This window comes from Drosophila nasuta, chromosome 3, assembly GCF_023558535.2.
Source record: "Drosophila nasuta strain 15112-1781.00 chromosome 3, ASM2355853v1, whole genome shotgun sequence".
NCBI lineage: Eukaryota > Metazoa > Arthropoda > Insecta > Diptera > Drosophilidae > Drosophila > Drosophila nasuta.
This window is the reverse complement of record NC_083457.1, coordinates 50,758,112-50,771,284: the sequence shown is the minus strand read 5'-3', so window position 1 is coordinate 50,771,284 and position 13,173 is coordinate 50,758,112. Positions and strand designations below refer to the sequence as shown.

The 13,173-nt window shown below is 34.9% G+C and overlaps 6 protein-coding genes across 6 annotated transcripts; 4 read left to right on the top strand and 2 right to left on the bottom strand.

Moving 5' to 3' along the window:
• The first annotated feature begins 1,157 nt into the window (after nucleotides 1-1,157).
• Nucleotides 1,158-1,546, top strand: LOC132791714 (larval cuticle protein 65Ag1-like). The gene is made up of 2 exons (XM_060800744.1): nucleotides 1,158-1,292; nucleotides 1,348-1,546. Exons 1-2 carry the CDS (start codon nucleotides 1,180-1,182, stop codon nucleotides 1,544-1,546), a joined length of 312 nt encoding a protein of 103 aa, XP_060656727.1. The 5' UTR covers nucleotides 1,158-1,179.
• Nucleotides 1,547-3,585: 2,039 nt separating this feature from the next.
• On the bottom strand, nucleotides 3,586-4,153 carry LOC132791323 (larval cuticle protein 65Ag1-like). The gene is made up of 2 exons (XM_060800194.1): nucleotides 3,924-4,153; nucleotides 3,586-3,853 (listed from the first exon to the last, which is right to left on the bottom strand). Exons 1-2 carry the CDS (start codon nucleotides 4,052-4,054, stop codon nucleotides 3,658-3,660), a joined length of 327 nt encoding a protein of 108 aa, XP_060656177.1. The 5' UTR covers nucleotides 4,055-4,153; the 3' UTR covers nucleotides 3,586-3,657.
• A 1,601-nt stretch (nucleotides 4,154-5,754) lies between these two features.
• LOC132788298 (uncharacterized) lies at nucleotides 5,755-10,328 on the top strand. Its single transcript, XM_060795630.1, has 4 exons — nucleotides 5,755-5,925; nucleotides 5,986-6,178; nucleotides 9,806-9,972; nucleotides 10,073-10,328. The coding sequence occupies exons 1-4, from the start codon at nucleotides 5,807-5,809 to the stop codon at nucleotides 10,266-10,268; spliced, it is 675 nt and encodes a 224-aa protein (XP_060651613.1). The 5' UTR covers nucleotides 5,755-5,806; the 3' UTR covers nucleotides 10,269-10,328.
• On the bottom strand, nucleotides 6,817-7,443 carry LOC132790063 (larval cuticle protein 65Ag1-like). Its single transcript, XM_060798494.1, has 2 exons — nucleotides 7,246-7,443; nucleotides 6,817-7,101 (listed from the first exon to the last, which is right to left on the bottom strand). The coding sequence occupies exons 1-2, from the start codon at nucleotides 7,386-7,388 to the stop codon at nucleotides 6,906-6,908; spliced, it is 339 nt and encodes a 112-aa protein (XP_060654477.1). The 5' UTR covers nucleotides 7,389-7,443; the 3' UTR covers nucleotides 6,817-6,905.
• A 1,417-nt stretch (nucleotides 10,329-11,745) lies between the features above and the next one.
• LOC132791184 (flexible cuticle protein 12-like) lies at nucleotides 11,746-12,277 on the top strand. The gene is made up of 2 exons (XM_060800018.1): nucleotides 11,746-11,962; nucleotides 12,082-12,277. Exons 1-2 carry the CDS (start codon nucleotides 11,820-11,822, stop codon nucleotides 12,275-12,277), a joined length of 339 nt encoding a protein of 112 aa, XP_060656001.1. The 5' UTR covers nucleotides 11,746-11,819.
• Nucleotides 12,278-12,641: 364 nt separating this feature from the next.
• LOC132790674 (endocuticle structural glycoprotein ABD-5) lies at nucleotides 12,642-13,173 on the top strand. The gene is made up of 2 exons (XM_060799302.1): nucleotides 12,642-12,807; nucleotides 12,873-13,173. Exons 1-2 carry the CDS (start codon nucleotides 12,674-12,676, stop codon nucleotides 13,057-13,059), a joined length of 321 nt encoding a protein of 106 aa, XP_060655285.1. The 5' UTR covers nucleotides 12,642-12,673; the 3' UTR covers nucleotides 13,060-13,173.

Sequence of the window (13,173 nt, the reverse complement as noted above, 5' to 3'; positions counted from 1 at the left end):
TTAATATTGATATAGTTCCGGATTCCATATGTGACAAGTGATTTGTTTACTCGTATGAATACTTAAGCTGTTCATTTCTGTATTTCATAGCAATGGATGGCTCAAAAAAGGATTTAGTCCTTTTAGCTGAGAATGACGGCAATTTAAAATCGACATGCAAATCGATATTGTATTAATACATATAAGAAAATTAAAAAAAAAAACAAAGAGCGGGCAAAATTGTAATGCTGATTCCTAAAAATTTAATAAAGATTGTACTCTATATTAAAAAGCCTTCTGTTTATTTCAGTACTTCCTTTGTATATCATTATAGAATACTTTAAGAATAATACTGAAAAATATTGATATGTTTGATAGTTTAATCGATTAACCACGACATTTATGGTTTATTTTGAATAATATATTGATTTAATATACATAGGTATATTTCGATATTATTCTGGTGTATAAATTTGGTATATTATATTTAAATGATATTTACGCACAATAAACTTTCAAACTCGTTATCGTAATTAGTAGAGATCCTTGCTATCAAGACTCCTAGCTGTTCTTGTTGATGGTTCATCAAGCCCAAATTTTTGTTTTGTTTTATTTTTTGTTAATATGTTTATACATAACTAAGACTAACAGGCAGTAAAGATATGTGAGAGGAACGCAGACTGAATAAAGAATTGTAAACCAAAAACTCGAAAGACATCCATATTATCATTTAAATGGTTCTCACCACTAAGCAGTTAAGCGAAACAGAAGAACTACAAATGTTTAGTCCAAATATATAGTAAACCAGTTTATCTTATAATACATTAACATATCTAAAAATCAAAAGTGTTTTTTTTACATATATTTTTGTTCTTGAAAAATATACATATATATGTAATAAAAACTCATGAAACTCAAAGACGTCAGAGAGCCAATTTATAGACGTAGGCCTATAGCGGCTACTTGGCGACATCCATAGTTTATTTTAAGTTTACATTAATATTCATTTTGCTATAAAGTCAATTGTGATTTGGACTTTTGCAGTTTTTGGCTTGACAAGTTCAGCAGCAAACCAGTTAGTCGGCATCTTTTTTGTTATGCAAAATGGACCACAGAAAATCTACTATAAATAGGCTGTGAATTAGCCCTAAATTGTATAGTCACCTTTGAAATCTCAAACGCACTACACTCTATCTAAACATGAAGTTCCTCATCGTTTTCGTCGCCCTCTTCGCTCTGGCTTTGGCAGCGCCTGCTGAAGTCCAAAACTTGAGATTGGCCTCTGAAGTTGGACCCGAAAGTTACAAATTTGGGTAATTTATATCCTGTTTTGCAATTAAGCACTCGCTAATATTTTTTTTGTTTCAGTTATGAAAACTCTGATGGTGCTTCCCACGATGAACAAGGTGTGGTTAAGAACTTAGGAGCTGATAACGAGGGTATTTCTGTCACAGGATCATACAAATTCATTGGTGACGATGGTGTGATATACGAAGTGACATACATCGCCGATGAGAACGGTTTCCAGCCTCAGGGTGCTCATTTGCCAGTGGCTCCTTCAGTTTAAATTTCAAATTAACTAATAAAATCATTGTTTATTAAAAAAAAACCTCTTTTTTTAAGCTCCATATTTTAGGATTCAGATATAAAAATTGTTCTATTCTACCTAATAGTACAACAAATAAAAAGTAGGAAACTTCTGATGGCAGGTCAGAAACTGGACATAGAAGAAAGGACTCTTACTGAATGTGGATATCCCTAGGAGATAGAAGATAGCATTTTGAGTTTAAATATATAGTTTGTTTACATGAGCTTCCACGTTAAAAAATTACAATCGATTAAAATGGAGTTCACAAACGCAGAAATTCGGGCAATTTTGAAATTTTATTTCGCACAGGGAAAAACTGCTGCGGAATCTCGCATTCAGATTATTGCTGTTTTAGGAGATAACAAACTTTCGATTCAAACCGCCGAACAGTGGTTTAGGCGATTCCGAAGTGCCAATTTTGATACCGAAACACCCAAGCCCTCCGGACGAACAGTGACCGTTGATACGGATAAAATCATGGAAATAGTGGATCGAGATCATCATGTGACTATTAGAACCATCGCAGAGGAGCTGCAACTAAGCACGAAAACCATCCATTGGCATTTAAAGTCGAAAAATGTAACAAAAAAGCTCGATGTATGGGTGCCCCATGAGTTATACCAAAAAAAACCTTTTCGACCGTGTATCAATCTGCGAATCTTTGTACCGTAATAAACTCGACTCATTTCCGGATCGGTTAGTCACTGGTAATGAAAAATGGATTACATATGACAATATAAAGCGTAAAAGATCCTGGTCGAAGCACGGTGAGTCGTCTCAAACGGTGGCAAAGCCAGGACTGACGGCTCAGAAGGTGTTGCTGAGTGTATGGTGGTATATCAGAGGAATTATCCATTATGAAGTGTTGCCCTGAACAGAAGCGGCCAGCCATGGTGAATCGTAAGGGCGTTGTGTTCTATCATGACAACGCCAGGCCCCATACATATTTGGTGACGCGTCACAAGCTACGGGAGCTTGGTTGGGAAGTGTTAATGCATCCACCTTATAGTCCGGATATTGCCCCAAGCGGCTACCATCTGTTTTTGGCCATGAAAAATTTTTTCGATGGACAAAAATTGAGTTCAAGGGAGGATTGTGAATATCGAATCGCCGTAGGGACAAGGACTTCTTTAGGAGAGGCATATACAAGTTACCATCAAAATGACAGAGAATCATCGAAGACAACGATACATATAGCACTTAAATCGGACAATGCTAACTATGTTAAAATCGTCGTCAAAAATCAATAAAGAAACCGTTATGACATTACCAAACAACCTATTGACAATGTCTTTCTTATATAATAGATCAGTTAGTCAGATTTTCAAAATAAATTGGTAAATTATCAAATTTTTATATTATATATGTTATGTATGTAACACTCACAGCTAAAACAATACAGAATGATACCTATTTTTAGAGAATTCAATATTCAAATTACTTGTTTTGTGCTGTGAACATCTTCAGAATATCTAATAATGTCATCAACATGATTCTGTAAGTGATATAAATCAAATTTAGTTAACAGAAACATCCAATATGATACAGCTTTTCAATTTGGCATAGAGTTTTGCTAAAATTCATAATTTTTGTACCCGCTACTGACTCACAACTACTACTCAGACTAAATTGTGCGATCGTATTTGTATTACTATTGTAAATATGTGTTCTATCATATAAAGCATTCTAACCAAAATACCAATAGCTCCTATTACTTCACATCACAATAGACAAAGTTAGCTAGCATATTGTGCCTGCTGCTGATGTTGATCAATAAAATATAGTTTATTGGGTCGGACATGGCCATCCTATTTCAGTTATACTATTAGACAATAGGAGTAGCGGGTAGAGTTACAACTGAATGCATTATGTGTTCGTTCAAAGACAGACACACAATAAAAATGTTCGTATTAAAATGCCCAAGCAGATTGCTGATAAATATGCATGACTTCCATTGGTGTGTAGCGTTTGATAAAGACCTGTTGAGATCCCAGAATAAACGGTGTTAAATTATGCTTGCTTGTCGTTTATTTACTAATCAACTTCTAGAACAGCTCTTGGTTTGTGAATTGCGTTAAGGAAATAATTAATTAGTTCGACGCATTGGGCAAATGGGCACCCTGTGGCTGGAAGCCATTCTCATCGGCAATGTAGTTGACAGTGTAGACCTGACCGTCATCAGCGGTGAAGGAGTATGAGCCACGGACAGCGATCGATTCGTTCTCAGCACCAGGGTTGGTCAGAGTTCCCTCCTCATCGTGCTTCTGGCCATCGGTTGTCTCCCACCTAGGAAAGCGAGTAATCGAATGATTATAAAGTGTGTACGCATGGAGTATGGATAATGTGAGCTGCTTACGAGAACTTGTAGCCATTGGGCTGGACATCGGATTCCTGACGAAGGATTTGCGCATTGGCACTGTCGTCCAATGGGGCAGCAAGGATCACAGAGAGCATGGCAGCGAAAACGATAGCAATTGCGCACTTCATTTTGATTGTTTTTGATTTTTAGTCCGATTGGGCTTCCGAATAAACTGTGTGAACTGTGAACTGTGTTGTTGCACGTTGCTTGATTTCTGATGTCTGTTTTAGCTGACCAGGCGCTTTTTATAGCCGCAAAACATTGGACATTGAAGAAAATTTTGTCTAAAATAAAAATGACTAATTACATGCCAAACGCATAAGCTAACAAATTGGCTTGAAAAACGTACCAACAGGTCGCGCATCACGGTAAAAACAACAAAAACCACAGCAACAAAATATTAAATACAAAACAATAATAGCAACAACAACAGCAAAAACAAAAAAATAATCGATAATAACAAAAACTTCTAAGGCAAACAAATCACTGATGTTTATAGGAAATATCTCATCTTCATAATGATTGCCATAATCATTGTGCTGCCGATGCCACGAATTTGCATTTTTCGTGAATCAATCAAACGATTCAATATAAAATTTGGATATACAATCGAGTATGCGTATAAAAAACACCAATTTCGTATTCCCCAGTACTCATACTCAAATTCAAATGCCGCTCAAAGCTGGTTTACCCTACAGCCACAAGCCAACACAACAAAACATCAATGAAAACAAACCCGAAATACTGCAAAAAAGTTTTAAATATTTGTTTCGCCCTCTTTTAATTTTATTTGATGTTTTACCGGAAGCTCCATTCAAAGCTCCAAGTGCTGTTGAGGCTACTTATAAGAGTGGGTGTCGAACACAATGTAAATCTATCGTATTGAAAAATATTGTCAAATGAATATTTATTTAGTAAACATAAAAAAAAAATTTGACTACACAATATCGAAATTTAAGGGACGCTCCACTACGTTCAGCTTGTTCCATAGATTGTACATTTCACAGCTTAAAAAATTTAAAGCCAGATTGTCACTGTTTCAAAATTCAATAATCAGCAAAATTTCAAAAAGAAGTATAAGAACTTAGAAAGTATCCTAATACTTTATCTTAAGATTTAACTAATTTTTATTAAATTTAGGTAATTCACCACAGACAGGTGGACTTTAATATATCTTCTTATCACTGCCATAAGATCATCACTCAACACAAAAGTTTATCACCTGCTGTATCAAAGCAATACAACAACAATAGATAAATAAATATAAAAATACATCTTGTTCAAGCAATTGAAGTTTCACTGCCTAAAAGTATGCCACTCGATTATAAGTGGAATGTTATCAAATTAAAACAATGGGTAATAAGTAAATTTACATTTAATACAAAAGTTTTTAGAGCCTTAATAAAATTAGCGAAATGGATTGCAGAGTCCACGGCTGGAAATAATATATTGGTGCATTAAGGTGTAAAACGTTTTGAAATTAAAACACTTTTATTATCATTGAGACGCTAATTCAGCTAGTCGAAAAAAAAACAAAAAAAAAGGAAATTTATTGCTGATCAAACATATTACAAATAGGTTTAATACATTCATATTTTTTAATTCATTTGGAGTAGACTTTTACTTTCTAATATCAGTTTATAAGTAGCCCAATAAGCACTTTCTCATTTCCAATTATTTTCTGTCACATTTGTTCATAATATATTTTAGAGATGACATATTAATTCGATTTATCAATTTTATAATTTTGTTAGCACTAAACTAGTATACTAATTTTTAAGAGTGCTAATTAAACCACATTTTGTCTATAAATACTGAGCTATCTGCTCCAAAAATGCAGAGTTAACTCTGAAGTCTCAAGCGCTACAGTTAATACAAACATGAAGTTCCTTATCGTCCTAGTCGCACTCTTCGCTCTGGCCATCGCAGCCCCAAGCGATGACAAAACTGTTATTGTGGAGCAGAGTTCGGATGTTGAACCCAACGCATTCAAATCAAAGTAAGTTACCTGATTTCATTGATAACTAAAAGTTATTAATTATTGTTTTTGATGCTTTAGTCTGAAACTGTCCGATGGCACTGAGATTGAGTCAGCTGGTCAACTGACCAACGCAGGAACCGATGATGAAGCTTTGGAAGTTAATGGAAGATACACTTATCCCGACCCTGAAGGCAAGGTTCATACTGTCAACTATCATGCCGGTGTCAACGGTTACCAGCCCGAGAGCGAGGATATTCCCATTGCACCCACAGTTTAAATAACTATATTAAGTAATTAATAAATTGTTTGTTTTTGCATATAAATACCAATGAGTTTTTAATACTTCGCCTGTCTGGCAAAGATGTCGGCAAAAACTTTTCACATTTACAGTTTTTACGGCATTTTACAATTTTATAATATATTTTAACAGTATATTTATATACCTTATATATATTTCGGTATATTTCAGTATTTTTGGTATTTTTATTCGGTACATTTCCGTTTCCGATTTTTAATAAAAGCAAACTTTCGCAGTATATGTATATATGGCGAAAATATACCAAATCTATATACTGATATATATACATATATATATAATATTTCAGTATTTTTGGTATTTCATTCGGTACATTTTTACCCGTTTTCGATGTCCAATAAAAGCAAACCATTGCAATATATGTATCTATATATGGTGAAAATATACCAAATCAATATACTGAAATAATACTGAAATAAACATTAGAACCATATTAAAAATCACTTTCTCTAAGTCGAGTACAATCGATTGCTGTTTTCCCCTAGTTTATGTTTATTCTTGGGCCTTAACACCACGGACTCATTCCAAATATACTGTTTTTTCAATAATATAATACTAATAATCAATGAAGATTGAACTTTTTTTTATATCAAATTGCTTTTTTATTTTTGTTTGATTGTAAATTTAGAAAAGTCTTAAACATAGTTAACATATGTATCTGTGTTTCATCTGCTTAAAATGCTTATTGAACAGCACGCGGCAGATGTTCACCTTCTGGCTGGTAACCGTTTTCATCGGCCACATAGTTGACGGTGTAGGTCTGGCCATCATCGCCCAAATATGTGTAGAAGCCACGCACTGCAATCGCCTCATGATCGGTGCCCACATGCTTCAGTTGACCCTCCTCCTGATGTGATTTGCCATCGCTTGTCTCCACGCTGCGCATGTTCAGATGACAGATGCATGGCAAAGAACGATGGAATAATGAAGAAAGAAAGAGAAAAACAAAAACACAAACCAGTTTAATATGGTGACCTTGACACAGTCAGTTGGTAGGCAGTGTAGCCGTAAGATTTACTCACGCAAACTTATAGCCCTCGGGCTGTACATCGGAATCGTAGCGGACAACCTGAGCTTCTTGTTGCCCAGCTGTTGCTGGTGCTCCATTGACAGCAATGGCCAAGCTGGCGAAGGCGATGGCGACAATAGCAACTGTGTACTTCATTATGCTTAACTTTGCGGACTTGTAGTGCGTTCAAGGAACTGACGATCAATGCATGCAAAACGTTAACTTCGTGGCCAATTTATACCACGCACCTCGACTTTTGGCTCCTGCAAAAGATGGCAAAAATCAAGAAAAAGAGAGAAAAAAAAGTGCACATTACAATTAAGGTACCCCTAAACCCGTTTTTTATTTCTTCAACATTTTGAACTTTTGTTTTTTTAGTTGTGGTTGTTGTTGTTGTTTTGTTTCCTGTGGCCAACCTTTATTACTTAACTGCTGCTGTTGCTATTGCCGTTGTGGGTTTATAGCTGATGGCAATTGTCTTTGATTGATTGTGCCCAGACCTCACCCAAGAAATCACAAAAAAAAAAGTAAAATGAGACGCACAACATGAGTTGCTATTAAGACATACACGTCTACAGATCGCCTCTGAAATGGGGTCAGTTGTGTGAGTAATTGGCTCAAGTGCAGCAAAAAAGTTGGTCATATCTGTTGTATGTATTAGCATTTCGTTTTTTATTCATTTCTTAATAGCTTTATAGAATAAGTAATATAATAAAGATATCAAACTTAATGCTATTCAAATGTTAACCCAAAATCATCTATTCATATTTATAATTCTAGTTTATTTCTGTACGATTTAAATATCCGATCACAAAAATTATATTGAGCGTGAGAAATGCATGCAGTATAATAATCTTACTTAACAAGTCTTTGAACTCGGCTTAATCTCATGACAGATTTGACTGCGTGAAACTTAAGGAAATGTCTGGAATGCGTTGAGCACGTGATAGATGATATGCTAAATATGCATTCGTATGGAATTGATAATGTGCTGCCATAAATTTGCACCCACCAAATATATTCTGATGCTTCAAACATTCAATTAGCATATGTAATATGCTAATTTATAATACGATTTTATTGGTTTATACAAAACGAGGGTAGATTCAAAGTTACTTGCAGATATATAATAGAGAGACTGGACTTTGGCTTTTCTAATACTATTCTTTATCCCTTATTGTGGTTTAATGAATAAATTTTAATTCAATTATAAATCTTCAACCACTTCAATGCAATACTCATTCAAAGTTGTATCTAAATGCATCAAGAGTTGATGAACAAAATGCAAAGTTCAAATTTATTTAGACAACCCGCGGACTTCATCGTTGTCCGAGAGCATCTTATTGTTTTAACACAGTCAGCTGGCCAGGGCCGAACCGGTTCAATAAACACGTTTGCTGAAGACGGCAACGAAAGTGAGAACCACACATAACCGACAACAGCCTACTATAATAACAACAACAAATCAACAACGACAGCAACAACGACAATTGATGAAAAAGCCAAAAGGGCAAACTAGTGCAAACGCAATCGAGTCATTGTTGATCAATTAGTGGCGCATCTTTTCGGCCGAACAACTCATTTATCAATCGTAACTGCAAAATAATCAAACATGCTCGTGGGATTATCTAAGCCAATTCGGAGACTGGGACTTGCTTGATGTTTTTTTGCCATTCGAATGATTGATGCCATCTCAGCCAGCAGCTAAGCGATACATTACGCATACGCTCTGTAAAACGTAGCCAAGTTGTCGGCAGCTCAGTCAACTTAGCAGGTTCAGTTTTTACGTTGAATCTTTTTATTTTTTATTTTTGTTTTATGTTGACTAAGGTCATCAGCTTGTTCACTGAGAAAGAGACAGCGAGATGACAAGTTGCACCCACCCTCGTCGTCTTCGTATAGGCTATCTTTGGACTTTCTGAAGGTTAATTTGCCCATCCTTAACTTAAGTGTGTCACACAAATAAAACAACTCTGGCATTGTTCTTTTTATTTAACAAGTATTTACAGAAATACCATAAAATAGCTATTATATTATATTAAATATATTTTATGCATTCATTGTCTTGATTATTTCCTGGTGTTGATGCGTGAAGGTGTTGCCGAAAAAAACTTCCTAATATATAGGCGTAGATGCGTAAGAAAGTGAAATTTATATATACTGAATATAGTAATATATATTTTCATTGGTAATTGCTTTATTCTTAAGTTACTCTCTCTTTCAATTCTTAATTATAATGTGTGAATAATACAGAAAATATTAGGAGGATAGAATATTTACTTGTTTAAAATTTGATCGACATATACTTGATTTACATACATGCTTTTAAACTTAATCGTATTAACTTAATATACATAAATATATTAACATTTTCTAAATTTATTTATTTCCATTTTCAAAATTAAAGCAGTTTAATATGCATTGGTGTTTTGTTGGTTTTATCTTAAGTTTGCGTGTGACTAAGCTTGCCGCAAGTTTGAATATATTTGTGAACGTTTTGAACATTTTGGACTATAAAAGGGTTAAGCTATTTTAAAATCGTCACACAATAAGTTTGCTCCTAATACTGACAACTTCGTGACGCGAAATCTCTCAAAATGCTGTTCAAAACTACCGTCTTCGCCGTGTGCGCCCTTCTGTTCGCTTCCTTGATCAACGCAGCTCCAGTTAGTTCCGATGGAGAGGCGACAGTTGTGCGAAATGATTTCGACAACATTGGTACTGATGGATACAAATATGGGTAAGAACTCGTCAATTAAAATAACAATGTATTAATTCGTTGTGCAGTCTAAGAATTAACTATTATACATCTGAAATATTCAATGTGTATTTCATTTCAGTTATGAGACATCCAACGGCATTTCTGCTCAACAAGAAGGTCAAGTTGTAAACGCTGGTGCCGAGAATGAGAGCATCAGTGTGAGGGGACAATTCCAATTTACAGGCAATGATGGTGTTGTCTACTCAGTTTCTTACGTCGCTGATGAGAATGGTTTCCAACCACAAGGCGCTCATCTTCCAGTGGCACCTCAATAATAATCTTATATATAAGAAAAAAAATAAAGTTGAGCTGATATAATAAATGCTGATTTCCTATATCTATAGCTAATTATCAATTTACTACGTCCAGAAGTTATAAAATATTTCACTTTTCAATTGATCCACCACTCATAGCCATATTTTGGTCGAGTATCATAATACTACATGCGTGTATATATTTATGAACCTTTACTTTACAAGCAAAAATCGCACATGTGGATAAGATTCATAGATGATCACCCAAGAGGATTATAGTTAAATGAAAACATTAGTTATAAAACTATGGTAAGAATTTCAGCTAAACAAAATTAAAACTTACAAGCCTTACAGACAAACTTTTACAAAGGTCTTGTCATCTATTATAACTAGTTGAATATGAATATGAATATCTATTATATTTATACAAAAGGCATAAGACAATATGAGCTAGGACCCTGTAGGTCGAATATTGAGTACACGAAAAGTTTTTAAATAACTTATACAATTTTTATCTGATCGCAATCAAATTTTCCGGAATCTTAAATACTATGCGAAGCGAAAATAGGCGTGCCAAAATGTTAAGACAAAATTTACCTGCAAGCATATAAGAAAAATTATAAATTTTATTTCCAACTCTCATAGTATCTAAAATCCAGAGTTTAAATCGGACAGACAGATAGGCCGATAAACTAACTATATCGTCTCGGCTATTGACGCTGAATATGTATAATTTATAGGTTTGGAGATGCCTCCTTCTGCCTTTTATATACTTTTGAAAAAGTTATGATAAACAATAACATAACAAATGATAATTTGGCGAAAATATTTCGAAATATGACAATATTCTTGATTCCGAAAGGTTCATTCCCTAATGAATCTTGCCTTATTAGGTAAAATGTAAATAAACTTATTAATATTATTAATAAATCGGATCACATAATAAACTTCACTGCAATAACAAATTTATTATTCGAGCCATATTTATTTAAAGATGATTTATGTTTTTTTCTCTTGTGTTTTACCATCATCATTTTTGGTGTGTACGTAAGCTGAGCCATTGACCTAATGCCACAGAAATCACATCAGAGATGCGCGACTACGTAAATATTTGTAAGCACATTTGATTATCACTTACCCATTACGCGCATCGTCATCTTCACGTTCGTGTTCAAACACGTTCACCACAGCAATAAATTGATAAGGCTCGAGGGCCAATCCAAATACGATTTGAGTGCTCAGCTAATGCTTACAACTCTTTGGCGTGTTTAATTAAAAAAAACCTTTTCAATTTGCATACATCTACATAAATATATTGAGTGTGTGTGTGAGTGTGTGTGTGGGTTGATACGCATTCATTTGCATCTTCAGAGCAAAGTCAATAATTATATAATTCAAAGGTGTTTTGTTATGATTATCTTAAAAGCGCGTGCGTCTTGATGAGTGTGTGAGTGTTGCTCTCGTTGTATGTGTGTCTGTAGTCCAACTATAAAATGCTCGAGATCTGTTTAAATCGTCACATAATAAGTTTGCTCCTAATAGTGACAACTTCGTGACGCGAAATCTCTCAAAATGCTGTTCAAAACTACCGTCTTCGCCGTGTGCGCCCTTCTGTTCGCTTCCTTGATCAACGCTGCTTCAGTTAATCCCGATGCCGATGCGCAAGTTCTGCGATATGATGCAGACAACATTGGTACTGATGGATTCAAATATGGGTAAGAACTCGTCCATTAAAATAACACTGTATTAATTCAAGTTACAGTCCATCACTGCTAAGAATTAATTGGATTTAACCATTATACATCTTAAATATTTAATATGTATTTCATTTCAGTTATGAGACATCCAATGGAATTTCTGCACAAGAGCAGGGTCAACTCAAGAATGCTGGTTCCGAGAATGAGGCCATCAGTGTGAGGGGACAATACCAATATACTGGCCCTGATAATGTTGTGTACTCAGTTTCTTACATCGCTGATGAGAATGGTTTCCAACCACAAGGCGCTCATCTTCCAGTGGCACCTCAATAATAATCTTATATATAAGAATAAAACGAAGTTTAATTAAATAAAATTAAAAAAAAAAAAATCATATAATTATCGAAGTTTATTTCTGGATATAATGAGGGTCATGAATTTAGCATTGCTTTTAATTTTTAGTAAACTTTTGCTTTTATTATATTCCGAGCGAGAGAGAGAGAGAGAAACACGATAATAAAAGTTTGCAAAAAAAAAACAAAAGTGTTAATGTGTAATTAAAATGCATGAGAATGGTGTTTTTTTTATATGTTTTTTGAATTTTATCATTAAGAGTCGCATCATTGTTTATTTTCGTTTGCTTTCAGAACTTTTAGCACTAGTCGCCTATAAAAGCTAATTGCGCTATGGCTAGAATTCCAGTATAGTGCAGTCAAGTGTAACCCAAAGATGAAGTTTTGTGCTGTGCTGCTTTCGATCTGTCTGCTGTTGGGCATTAGTCAAGCATTGCCCGCCGATGATGCACAAGCGGAGACAGTGCGCTTGGAGAGTGAAAACAACGGTGTGGACAAATACTCATTTGCGTGAGTGGAGTGACAATGCATTGATCATGGCATAAACAAACTAAACTAATGTATAACATTGACAGCTATGAAACGAGCAATGGCATAACACGTGACGAGGAAGGTGTTCTCAAGCCAGGCGAAGGTGACGCAGAAGGAGTACTGGCTGTAAAGGGTTCCACCAGCTGGACTGCACCCGATGGCAAGAAATACGAGATTAGTTTCACAGCTGATGAAACAGGCTACCATCCCAGCTTTAAGCTAGTGGCCTAAATAGTGCAACGAGCAGAAAAGACCTTTGCATTTTACTGAACATTCTCAAAAACAAACAAACACAAAACAAAACAAAAAAACAAAGACAATAAACTTTAAGCTGAACAAAACTAA